This window comes from Mixophyes fleayi, chromosome 6 (assembly GCF_038048845.1).
Source record: "Mixophyes fleayi isolate aMixFle1 chromosome 6, aMixFle1.hap1, whole genome shotgun sequence".
In the NCBI taxonomy this organism is placed as follows: Eukaryota; Metazoa; Chordata; class Amphibia; order Anura; family Limnodynastidae; genus Mixophyes; species Mixophyes fleayi.
The window spans coordinates 33,811,420-33,825,211 of NC_134407.1; the positions used below are offsets into that span (position 1 = coordinate 33,811,420).

Here is a 13,792-nt window from a genome sequence, read left to right on the forward strand (position 1 = left end):
AATAAATTGTGACAACCTTTGATTGAAGTCATAATACCAGACTGTGCCTTTCATACATATATTAGAGCTAGAACCAGATGCATAACACAGTCATTAGGGAATGAACTCAGAACTCAAAGCCATCTACACACCTAGCACCCATTTCATCCTGTCTCAGTTTGATCATGGAGACAGCAAAGAAAATAATAAAAAAAAAAAAAAAAAAAAAAAGTTAAATAAATTCAGATTTGGGGATAAAGGTGTTCTTTCATCTGGATCATAGGTGGGCATCTCTCTTAGATGTGCTATTTATTTTGTATATATTCTTGAAACGTAATGCTCAGTGACCTTACCAGTAATAAACCTACCTCTGAAACCTACATGGTTCCCAATGCAACGAACATGTTTATTTTCACCCTGCGGTTATTTTCTATAGCATTGTTTAGTTTGGTTATCCAGAGACCTGGGAGTCTAGTGCCCACAAATGTAGTGTAATCATTTATCATAAAACATACAAAAGTTGTCTAGAAAAGAAAAAAAAAACAAAAAAAAACACAAAAATATACCCAAATATATATAAATGTTTCTGAAGTCTCTCAGAAGAGAAGCTATTTGAGATACAGTTTTGATTTTGGCGAGGCGGGGAGTTATAATTCCCAGACGCCCTGTCTGCTAGCCATTTTACAGACAAAGCAGACAGACACCATCAGTCATTTTGCAGAAATGGCTGATGACAAGACTTGAGACATTCGCAGCTTAGTACATGCCATTATCTGCTAAGGAATGTAAACCTTCACATGTATTTTTGTCAATGCTATTAGTAGCATTTTTGTAAATAACATATCAGGTTTAGTGGTCCTTTAAGAAGAAAGACGCTTCTACAGGCCCAGCAAATGCCACCAAATTTAAAGTTGAATAAAATGGCAGCGGCTGGTACAGGTTGCTATATTCCATATGCAATTATTCATGCATCCTTAACTTCTGGGGCTAGCTTTTGGCTTCTGCCCCACCCTAACCAATAGGCACATTAGCAAAAAGCATCAACCTTACCCTGCCATATTAATCCCTTCAGATAATTTATGTTCCTCCAGTATATCTGACCCCACAAGGGTAACTTAAGAGTCCCACAACTCAGCTAAACTCATTAAAGATGATTATTCTCAATAAAGTTGACATGTGCATTTCTTAAAGAAAATCAGGAGTACAGAAGTACAGGGTAATGTATAGACAATTACGTACGGAAGTAAAATGGCACAGAAGAATAGCTGTGAGCTTCACGGTAAGCTATGAGGTTGATCTCGTGCTGCCGCTGCTGTGCCTGGAGTCTGTGTTTGGCTCTCCGGTGATGGCATACACAGCAACAACTGAGTATTATGATAATTGTCCACACCAGCCAAAACCCTGAACAGAAGGACAAGAACATAAATTATAACACTACCTTAAAGAGATCAATTCATCACATGCATAAAAGACACTAAAGAAACCTGTTGAAAAGGCGAGATGTGTGCACAATAGGCTCTACAAAGGGTAATACAGTATCGCACTGAATAACTCCCTCCAAGAATAGGTTCTGTAGAGTTCTGTAGATAACAATTATTAACAAAAGTGCCTACCCTATATTAAAGCTCCATCACAAGGTATCTAAAACGGCAGGAGTCCAATGCCTGTGAACCGGGAGAATTTGGAGATACAATGTTGCCGACACATAGCAGCTTTATACAATGCAGACAGCACTGATCATTCCATGTTTTTGGCACACTATGCATAGGAAGCATTTCAGTTTACAATTCTCCTGCCACTGTGTATTCCCCGAACGGAAAGACTCTCTGACATCTGAACACTGCATTTCTCCCTAGGTTTGAGGGGGGGGGGGGGGGGGGGGGGGGGGATTACCATTATACAATATGCTTAGTTGGACATAGCGGGACTCTTCATTTGTCGAATACACCTTATACATAAGAATAATGTTACTTAAATAGCAATAATCTCTACCAGGAAGCACACAAGGTTCTTATGCATAGAAATAAATTGCATTCCAAAACCAGGGAGGGTGATAAATTGGCATATACCAGAGTATGTGCTATGGAATCTGTCTATTCTAAAATGTTTTGAAATAAATATTGCACATTTACTTATCAGCAATATCTCCTCCTTACAACATAATATTCCTCAGGAGGGCTGGTAAAATTTCTTCCACAATAAGCATAGTATCTACTTTTATACACAGTCTTCCCACCTGCTGCCATATCATATTCTTTAATCCAAGCAAACATGAGTGCGCTTTAGATCACTTGCCAGAGGCATAATATATTATTCCTGCGAACATGTTTATAGTTCGTTTAAACAGTTTGCAGATCATGAAAGATTATTGGAACGGTCAGGTCTTGTTTACTAGAAGTGAACACCCAAATACTTTTTACACCCACCACAGTTGGAAAGGAGGAGGGTATGGGGGAAGGGAAAATGTTTATGAGATCCACTGACTCAGACAGGGAAACAGTTTTGCTGGCTAGAAAAGTGAGGCACACAAGACAGTGGCTAACATCCTCTTAAACCTGGCAAAGTTGATCAGATCACTTGGCCTGAGTGACAGGGTCAGTAACCAGTCAGAACAAAAATTCAGGGAAGGAAAGAAACACAAACTTACACCATAGCTCGTAATAGTAGTTGCAACACTGAGATTGTCCACAGCAGTGACCCGTTTCACATATGTAACTTTGATTGTTGACTCCAATACACGTTTCCTTATCCTATGGAAAAATACATACAAAAATTAAACATAGGTAGAAAAATTACTTTGCAGCACTCTACAAATGCAACTTGATTACTGATGATATTGGTTCACATTGCAATGTAATCAATACTAGGGGGGCAGATGGCAAATGAGCAATAGAATTGACTGGCACATTTCTGTGACCCTCTTTTAGCATTCTTAAAAGGAAGTGTACCATTTTGGGACAAACACCCTCCTCTTTTATCAAGTGCCTGCCCAGTGCAGCAATTCAGCATGGGCACAATTTTAGGTAAGAAGAAGAAATGACCATGAAATAGGTGTGTGTGCCCACAATGTTTTCTTCAGACAGGTACCTGATCGCAACTAATAATATGCATAACATAAACAAGGCTTGTGAATAAAACAGTAAGTTGGGATAATAGTATTAATCTACACTTTCTTTCAAATGCTCAGCTATAAAAAAAAAACAAAAAAACAAAAAAAAAAACAAAAAAAAACCCTCACCCCACATCTGATGTAACGATCTAAACCAGTGTTCCCCAAACCCAGTCCTCAAGTAGCCCTAACAGTGCAGGTTTTCCAGGTCACATGTGACAATTAGTAGCACCTGTGGATCTGTTACAATGTGTCAGTCAGTAATGAATACACTTGTGCTCCAGCAAGGAGATATGGAAAACCTGCACTATTAGGGGTACTTGAGGACTGGGTTTGGGAAACGCTGCTCTAAACAAGTCCTTGCGCGCAAAAAAAAAAAAAAAAAAAAAAAAGGCTGCCTGCAATGGATCTACAAATTATTTGCATACAATACCACTGGTAGCATAAATAGAAGGAAATATTTAGGTTATAATTATAAAACATATGGTTAAAGTGATTAACAATTGGTAATTGTTATTTGATTTTGAAATGTTAATTCACAGTCAGTCAATGGTCACTTTGTATGTTTGTTTATACACCAAGGACAACATTTGCTGATCTATTTTTATTCTCTGGGAAACAGATGACGTAAACAGCCAAGAGTAAATTACTGTATGGTACAAACAAAAAAATCTGTATACATCATATAACAATCTTGTGGATAGGAAGAGCAATTCCCCAGGTCATCATCCACGTATACTGAAGCACCAGGAGATAAATAGAACCCATGGACTTTGATCTGTTCTGTAAAACACCCCACACTCAACGTAAAAGGAATAAATACAGGTGACAAACCAAAAGCCATTTACAAAACACAGATTCACAATCCTCTCCTTGCAGATCAGGTTCTCATACTGCTTTGTAAAACTTCCTTACTTTAGCAATTATTTTAATTACATATTGAAAGATTAAACCAATCATTCTGATGACTCTTGAGCTCACCCTATTTATCAATGAACCTACTGTTACCGACAAGATTCCAACAAATAGAAATGGGGTTTAGTTAGTAGAACAGCTAGGTGTGTACTTTTCTTATCGGACGATATTACGGAACATGGCTTTACTGTTGGCATAAGAACAGCCCCTAAACAAGGGTCTCTACCAAAAGACTAAAGGAATTTTGATCCGCTTGGATATATTAATGACCTGAAAATATTCTTTGTCCAAGTAGGTCTGCCAAGCCAAAGCAGTAGAATGATCATATGCCATTTTTTATATTGTATCCAGCGCCCCTAACACTTAAACACCTTTAGTTGACAACCTGCATAAAGATAAGGCAGAAATTAAGACAGCACTAATAAAAATAAAGACACTCTAGCACACAAATCCAACACCACAAAAAAACAAAAATAGTGCCCGTCCCCCTCTTTCCACGAGAGTATGGGGATTAACTGGATGGATGGATTTTGAGCATAGGAGCATTTAGAGCTGTCATTTGCAGGTACTCACAACACGTTCTAAGTGCAATAAGATCACATTCAACTAATGTACTGTAAAGACCATCAAACATGAATAAGGCTAAGTGGAAGGCGATAATAGGATTATGGGACAGACAAGAAAGCCAATCTAGGCCGTGATCTGCAGAAGATTTTTATTTAAATTGTATATTTTCTACTTTTCATTTTCTATAATTTTATCTGTACAAACAAAAATGCCACTCTTCTTGGGTACAGTAAGAAATGATGCGATGCAACTAGCAAGGTCCAAAAATAAATAAATACCCTCAAAAAACCTGACAGTGAATGGGTTACAGTCACTGCCAAAAAGAATAAATAAGATATGGGAATATAGGTTACATGGCAGAAAGTCAACATTCTGCCACTGCTCGGAGACTATCTGTACACAAGAGCAGGTTCTATGGAGATATAGTAATTTTATACTTGCTCATAACATGCATCCATGAAAACTATGAGCATTTATGAGCCAAGGCTAGAAATTCAGTTATGAGCAGACATAGGAGACATCTTTGCTCTCCAAGTATTTTTGTACAATTCAGTCAGTTTCCTCCATGTACAGAATTTTTGTCTTTTTTTGTTTTATGCATACCCAAGATTTTTCTTTTTTTTTTTTTTTTGAGGGGAGGGGGGGGTTTATAGCACATTCAAGAAGCCGATTATGTGGTCTAAACACTTAACTGATTCAATCCATCACTGAAGATGTTGAACCAAAGACAACATATTCACTGAGATCTATGATAAATATTGCAGACAATGGCTCTACCTGCAATCCTTTGACTCAGCATACATAGTACTACATGTCCCATAATGCATTATACCTTTTTTTTTTTTTTTCAAACTCAGGGGCCATTCCATTTTTATTATTGGGTATTGACTTCCAGTCTGAATCTTTAATGGTCTACCAACATAGTTTAAGATGATCAACTAGTACAAGTATTGCTACAGAGCAGTGCAGCCTAAATTTTACAGCAACAAAAAACTCTCCCAAGTCATCTACAGTTGGAGATTGAAGTTTAGCTATAAAAAAAAACAAAACGAAAAAACAAAATAAAACAGAAAACCAAACCCTGCAGCCAATACATAGCCCTCCTTCAGATGTTTTTACCCTGTGCATTTAGCAGCGCCATTATAGTATTATGCATCTATTGTGTGCTGTGTACATTGTCCTCCATAGCTGCTTGAAAGTACCACAGTGATTTACAGGACCTGCTCATAGCTGGGTACACACTACAGAAAAATATATTGCATTGGGAGAAGTTAATGATTACACCAGCAAACAAGGGGTAGAGGGTAAGAAAAAAATCCCAGTCAGCATGCAGATTTATGTGTACACACTATACAAGTGTTACCTTCAGATCTGTGCTCTTCATCTGTCAACCATCTGCCAAAAAGATCGCAACTCACTCCATAGAGATCTATGGACACTGCTGGTCCTGAGTGCGTACACACTGCAGAATTGGAAAGATAACCGTTCCATGTTGCAGCGTACATACTAATGCGGTATTGGGCCGAACAGTCATTTATTGTCCAATAATCAGCTGAAAAGCCTGTAGTGTGTACCCAGCCTTTCCCCCTCCCTGATCTGCAGCAGCAGCATCAAGGTGCTGACTAACAAGACCATGTAAGATCTCTGGATGCAAACGTTAGAAGTCACACAAAAGCAAGGTGAGATTTTCCAGGTGTGTAAATCGCTTTCTAGCTCAATTGTCTTAATACAGGGTTTTAGAAGATGAAGTAGGTAAGTAATTCGGGGGAGGAAAAATGTAAAACCAACGTTTTATTAATGCAACAAAGCAAAACTTTGCCAAAAAACAAATAAAAGAAACCCCTTGTTTGACACACAGTATATTACAATTATTAACTAATCAATCATGAGTGCAATGGTTAAGAAGCTATATAAAAGAGGTTGCAAACATCCACACACAAAAAAAAAAAAAAAAAAAGAAGGTGCTAAAACAAAAAAAAGGGTACAGCACACGAATAATAAAAATCTCACGAATCACCTGTACAAATAAACAATTTTAATGTAATCCAAAAACATATGAACCACATATAAGCTCTATGTTATATTGTATAAGGAATTTCTTATATTAAACATATCGAATAATTAAAACAAGCTTAATATGGGGCAGCACGGTGGCTAAGTGGTTAGCACTTCTGTCTCAGAGCACTGTGGTCATGAGTTCCAATTCCCGACCATGGCCTTATCTGTGTGGAGTTTGTATGTTCTCCCCGTGTTTGCGTGGGTTTCCTCCCACACTCCAAAAACATACTGGTAGGTTAATTGGCTGCTATCAAAATTGACCCTAGTCTCTCTCGCTGTGTGTATGTGTATGTGTATGTGTGTATGTGTATGTGTGTATGTGTATGTGTGTATGTGTATGTGTGTATGTGTATGTGTGTATGTGTATGTGTGTATGTGTATGTGTGTATGTGTATGTGTGTATGTGTATGTGTGTATGTGTATGTGTGTATGTGTATGTGTGTATGTGTATGTGTGTATGTGTATGTGTATGTATATGTGTATGTATATGTGTATGTGTATGTGTGTATGTGTATATGTGTATGTGTATGTGTATGTGTGTATGTGTATGTGTGTATGTGTATGTGTATGTGTATGTGTATGTGTGTATGTGTATGTGTATGTGTATGTGTATGTGTATGTGTGTGTGTGTATGTGTGTGTGTATGTGTGTGTGTGTGTGTATGTGTGTATGTATGTGTGTGTATGTGTGTGTATGTGTGTGTATGTGTGTGTGTGTATGTGTATGTGTATATGTGTGTTAGGGAATTTAAACTGTAAGCTCCAATGGGGCAGGGACTGATGTGGATGAGTTCTCTGTACAGCGCTGCGGAATCAGTGGCGCTATATAAGTAAATGGTGATGACGTTAATTAAGAAACCCAATATGATCTTAAAACATCTGTTTCATTGCAAGGACTCAAGTTGCCATGAAAAAAAAATAAAAAAATCACAAGTAGTAAAAAGGGGATATATAGTGGACATATATAAATCATGAATAATAATAAAGGTTGGCAATAGGTAAGGCAGTCTATGATTTCAGCATTAACTGGTGATACGACTGAGGCATGCAGTAAGTTCATAAAGAATGTTAAAAAGGTCACAAAAACAACTTTTCAATTAGAGGTTATTTAAGGTTCTCTGTGGGCTATTTATTGAATTACTGTTTGTACCTCAGTTCAGGCAGGTCTGATTCATGTTTGTTTGCAGAGACCTATTCTACTAGGATTACCAGGAAAAAAAAAAAAAAAAAAAAAGAAGTGAAGTTAGTCGCTACTCCCACCTGCTGCGGACATTGGCAGGAAATTCCCAGGACGGACAGGATTGTGGCCCTGGGATTATAGGAGTTGCCCTCCTGCTTCCTGTACTGCTAATTAAGTACAGCCAAGAGAAAGCAAGAAAAGAAATACAAAGTAGGTGTAAACAGATCATTATCACCAAATAGCAGAATACAAAACAGGTGTTTGGACAATTTACAAGTCAACAAAAAGTACGTTTGATGAAGACACAAATGAGACATGGGTTTATAACCTAAACCGTTTTATATTCTGAAGTAATCGGTAAGATTAGTTCTGCAAAATATATATAGTTTCCAAAATGTTTCACCATCTTGTCATTGCCGCACAGGATTTCCAGATTAATATGTTAGTTGGAAACTTATTATGATGATAGATGTAAAGTCAGACAGCTGCACAACATTTTTGGTTGAGATTTATTTTGCCTTTAATGTAGCATGAAACATTGCACAGACTGGCTCAGATCGAGGACAGGAGAGAGTGGGTCGTTTCATGCCAAGGGAACTTGTCAGGACGCGTTGTTTTGGGTGAAGCTCTAGCAGGACACCTGTGCTTTTCCAGGGTGTAATGATACATAAACAATTGTCTCCCTTCTGACGGGAAGGAGTTTGTGTTACATAATGTGTACACATCAAGGACATCTACAGCTCCACTACAAAGCATTATAACGGGGTCACAGTCTCTGGTATATGCTGCATGGTCCATACTGTACGGGCAAATGGGCATGGATTATTTTTAGACAGACGCAAATAAACATTTGTGAGTATTAACACCTCTAGAATAACAATCTGAGGCAGACAGCTGAAGGGTGTAGCAGCAGCGTTGAATATTATGGGTACAAAGTGCCCCATCGGTCACAACAAACAGTTCTCAGTACAAGGTGGGTTCCTGCATGGAGATAACAAGGCTGCCCCACTCCATGAGTATACAACCTCCCAATCTACAGTTACGTGTGCTGTACTCAGCTGCTTCAAATATACTGTAACCATCGCCAGAATTATACCTTAATTAAAAATCTTTCCAAACAAAGCAGTCCTGTGACATATCAGAGGTTTCATTCATTACCTTGAAGCCTAGGGGCGGGCTGCACATTATACATTCTGTGCAGTTATTGTACATTATATTCCCCACTATGGCATCAGAACACCAATGCACCATGTTGCTGAAGCAGCATATTAGTCCATGACAACAAGAAGCATCCTCTTTATGCTTACACTAGTTTGCAAGAGTCATTCCAGGTAGATTATTGTACATGCCATGGAATATGCTAAATTGATTATAGGCCAATAATTCCCTATCGTGCCATGGATTAATGAGCCACAAAGTTGTTGACACACTTTAAACAGAAGCTAGTTTAAAAATAAAAAAAACATTCCCATAGGAAGGTCTCTGGTACAACGCACACATTACACACATACATACACTGTCCAACATCTTGTGAAGACAACACACTGCAAACTAATAATTAAAAGCATACATTAAAATACAAATATTTTTTGTGTGCACACAATACATCACGCTACTCAAAAACACAAATATTTAGCAATCCTAACTAAGCATATACGAACAGCCTATCAAAGATGAAAATATAGAATGATAAATAAATCCAATTTCAATAAACCTTTCTGCACTGTCGACAGTAACTGGAGCATGCAAAGAAACAAGTGGGTTAGGGGGTCTTTGGAACCAATAGGTTCCATGAAAATACCAATTTGAATGCTCTTATTGGTGTAAAGAGCTAGTAACACACATGCTTGTTTAATGCTAGTGGGTAACTGGCCTAAAAACACTGTCCTACAACTGCCCATTGTTATTACCATTTATTAAATATACAAACTCATTAAAACATAGCTTTAAATGTTGTATACAATTGCATATGATACAGTTTAAACACAATCAAACAATAGTCATGTTGCGCTTACACTTCAAGTCACCATCTGTGGAGATCTAAACTCAAGCTAAACCTCATTATCCACAGCAGTAACATCCTCCTGCAATCTGATAGTTTACAAAAATAAATCAAAAAAAGTTGCATCACAAGAAAATACATTCATTCAATAATCATGGATTGCAAGCAAATCCCTAATACATTTTTAACCTAAATCAATATATCTTGTTTATCACAGCCCCAATCAAAACAGCAATAACAGCAGCTCCACGGTCAAAGTACACAAATAGAAATTGCACATAATTAAATATGCCCATTTCATTTTCACTTTCTAAAATTATATGACTGACATATAACAGCCTCTATAGGATATTTAAATGAAGGGTGCTTTAGTGATGTCATTATACACATGTGTATCACGATCAAGATATTCCTCACTTAGGTAGAGGACCCAGACATGCTCCAGCTATGAATTACTCAGAGCAGCAGTGTGGGTAGTGCAGTGTGATCATGTGACTGCACTTCGTCGATTCAGCAGACTGGGGGGTTTGGCTCTCTAGGAGCCTCACGATTGGTGGTTTGGGTGTTATAATGCAGGAAATTCTTTGCTGCACTGGAGGAGATAGACAGGGAATCTGCACCTATGATGGGCTCTAGCTGTTCATTTTCCTGGTTCGGTCTCTGACATTTCTGCATTGTATACTGGAATATTCTCTTGAATGCCGCCTGTCCTGACTTTTTACACTGGACTCTAACTATTCTTTGGAAGCCAAGAAAGACTCCAATTGCACCTTTTATATTGATTTGGTTTAATACATTTTAACATTTCGCTACTTTCCAAATGGTCAAGAATGAAAAATGGTTTAATGAGAATTAAGATTGAATATATTTTAAAATATATTAAACATCCCAGAGAGCCCCATTAAAAACATTTTTTCTTTTCTTCCTAAATACTATTCTTTGGAAGCCGCCCGCCCTGCCTGAACATCAATTCCTGTAATTATGCCTGCCCCGACTTCAGTTCAGCCATAGGACCATTCCATCTTTTCTGGTCTATGCAAGTGCCTGCGTTCTCCTGTTATTGTTGATTAGTGCTGCCAATATTTCAAGTGCAAGAGTAAATATCAGATCAACATAAACCTCTACCAAGTACCAGTTCAACTCAAAGGTAAAGGGGCTTCAATAGACAAAGACCACAACTAGTCTGGCACTAGAACGTCATTTTGGCAATTCTCTATCTGGAGACACCTGGAAATCACATGCTCTGCATAAAACCACTTAAAGGGACTCCACCCTTGTAGAGTCCCTAGAAGGGTAGGGACTCTACAAGGACTCTAATTTCTTCTATGTATTTGACTAGTGTTAAATATTAAAAAAAGGATGAATATGTAAAAAGAAAAAAAAAAAAGAAAAAAAAACTCTTCTTGCTGTAGGGATTTCATCCAGTTTCTATGATGCTAGTTAGCCAAATTGCAGAGCTCACCATTCACAGTTGCCAAGTTGTTACAGGGAATTACCAGATGTAGGTAGGCTCAAATATATGAAACGAGCAAATAAAATAAAAATAAAAAAGTAACAGACTCAGCCTAAAATGTAATCACAGCCTGAACAGAGGAGGTAATAAAGAATGAGAAATAAAAAAAAAAAAAAAAAAAAAAAAAAGGCACAAAATTATTTTTAAAACACATTAAAACTTTCAGATTCAGGACTTCAGCGAGATTTTTTGACTTGAAAGAAATTTAAACAAACAGAAAGATTTACAACAAACAAAACAAAAGCCACTCCTGCGGAGGGTTCTAGCTGTTGCCACTTTATACAGGAGGAACTTTATACAGAGTAACATGTGTTAGGGGAAGCATGTTTAAAAGGAGGGCTGGAAAGGACCGCTGTGCTAAATGTGCAGTTCAGAGAAGGTTCGGGACAAATACTTGGCAGGACTCATATTCCAGTTTGGGAACCAGCAGAGTCATTTGCTACTGTTTCCCTCTCAGGCCACTGCCTATAACATTATTGACTTTCTTATTTGGATAGTGGCTGCTGAGCTCACTGCAAGTCAGACTGAACACAGTGCAAGGTCTCAGGGTGATGCAAAAACACAAAACAAAACAAAAAACAACAAAACTAATACAACTTATGCAGGTTTAACACTTTCCTGCAAAAACTCTAGCAAAATACTTTTTAATTATAGAGGCAGGAGGTCTTGCAGCAATCTGAAAAGATAAACATAGCGTTTCTTTAATAACCTGGTATTTTTTTAACAATCCAGCAGAAAAAGGTCATGTAAGGTTAATTCAGTGAATATAGTAACACATCACAATGTAATAACTACAGAATACAAGTTCACAGATGCATCTAACAGTAGTCTTTATAAAATGATTAGTACATTTTAAGGCAGCATTTCATTCAGTAAGACCAGGGTCCCATACCTCTATTTTTGGTCAAAAAAAACAAACAAACACAAAGATTAATCATGTTCTGCAATAACTATTAAGAGAGGTTTGCCTACATGACAGCCTGACACGAGGAAGCCATGCAGTGCTTGTTCATGTCCTTCTGCTGAGCTAACATCCCTGAAGTATAAATTCCTATGGGCCTTACGCTATTCCCTTGTTCAAAAGTGTTGTCGTCAAGGATCCTTACCGGTCTCAAGCCTAGCAGAAAGGGCATCATGCAGTCTCATTCTCCACACAAGCGTTTCATGTGACAAAACTCAGGCAGGAAGGTTTCCTCATCTGTATTGGGCAGCCGTACTGCAGTCCTATTTAAACAAGGCCTTCATTGGCAGGGATTATTAAGTAAACAGGGTCCCGGGACACAACATGCACTAGCTGTTCCCCTCCCTACCCTGACAAATCTAAGGCAGCTGCCAAGCTGGAAATTACCTCACTTCAGAGTCCAAAACAGCTGTTCATTAACAGTTTCAGTGCTAAACAAAAAAATATAAAATTAAAAAAAAATATAAAAAAAAAAAATAGTGTTAAGGCATCCATATTCTATATAGAGTATATTCTGTGTGCAGCATCACTATAGAACCACATTGCAGATTAATGCTCTAATATTCTCCAGGTGGACAAATCTACAGCAGCCTCCCCAAAAAAAAATTTAGCTCCATTATTGTAATTTATTTCTGACGGCTTCCGATTTTTCTTTTTCCATTCATTTTAATTGTGTTTCCTTCATCTTCGCCACATATAAAACCCCCCTTGAAATGAAAGATCGACACAACTAATAAAATTTAAAAAAAATGGACTTCCATTTCCTCTATAGAACCTCTTTCTCTACCTGTTCAGGGGTTGTTCGGTGGCAAGTTGATGACCGTTGATTAGCGAGACTGGAAAGGCGTTCTGAAATTAAAGTATATTATATAATATATATCTCACATTTGCCTGACAGACCATTCCATTTTCAACAGAACTTCAATTCCACTTGTTCCCGGTGTCCTCCTATAAAATCAAATGGTAGAGGACCCCAGGATTGCTTATAGTCTAGTGGGAAAGTGGTAGAGATGCATAGACTGGAGGTTTGCGACTTTGCCAGAGAGTAACCAAAGTGAGTAGTATAGGCTGTAGCAGAATAGATTCAAGTAGAGAGAAGAGATTTCAGAAAGTGTTTGAAGGCCATGGTACACGTGGGGAGGCATATGGGAGTTTTAGAGTAAATGCAAAATCTGAGGCCCGAGTATGTGGGTGCATTCTGTGGGATGTGAGGGTCTGTTAGGTTGTGTATGGGGGCAGGTTATTCTGGAGCAAATAGGATGCCCGAGCGGCATGCGCTGGAGTTCTGGAGCAAGTTTTCTGTCCGTATTTTTTCACTCTTTAAAGTAAAGGGTAATGTGGTCTGTTTTGAAGATTGTAGAGCTGCACATGTGGCAGTTGAAATATATCATATTGCCCATCACTGATGTATGCTGATAGAGGATGCGCTGATCACATTGATATTTTAGAAGCACTACTGTCCACCCAAGCCTTTCATTAATTTGTTATGGTTCAGTTCCGTTATGGGTA

The 13,792-nt window shown here is 38.0% G+C and overlaps 1 protein-coding gene across 2 annotated transcripts in view; it reads right to left on the minus strand.

The window, feature by feature from the left end:
- The window catches only part of WBP1L (WW domain binding protein 1 like), a 35,744-nt gene that overhangs the window by 4,721 nt on the left and 17,231 nt on the right, over positions 1-13,792 (minus strand). Inside the window, exons 1-3 of one of the 2 annotated variants that reach the window (XM_075216236.1) lie at positions 12,429-12,539; positions 2,627-2,729; positions 1,219-1,380 (exon numbers count right to left, since the gene is read on the minus strand). In XM_075216236.1, coding sequence (XP_075072337.1) covers positions 1,219-1,380; positions 2,627-2,729; positions 12,429-12,458 — 295 coding nt within the window. In that variant the 5' untranslated portion in view covers positions 12,459-12,539. Of the gene's footprint in view, positions 1-1,218; positions 1,381-2,626; positions 2,730-12,428; positions 12,540-13,792 lie in introns of those variants that run through there. The other variant, XM_075216235.1, reaches the window with a different exon arrangement.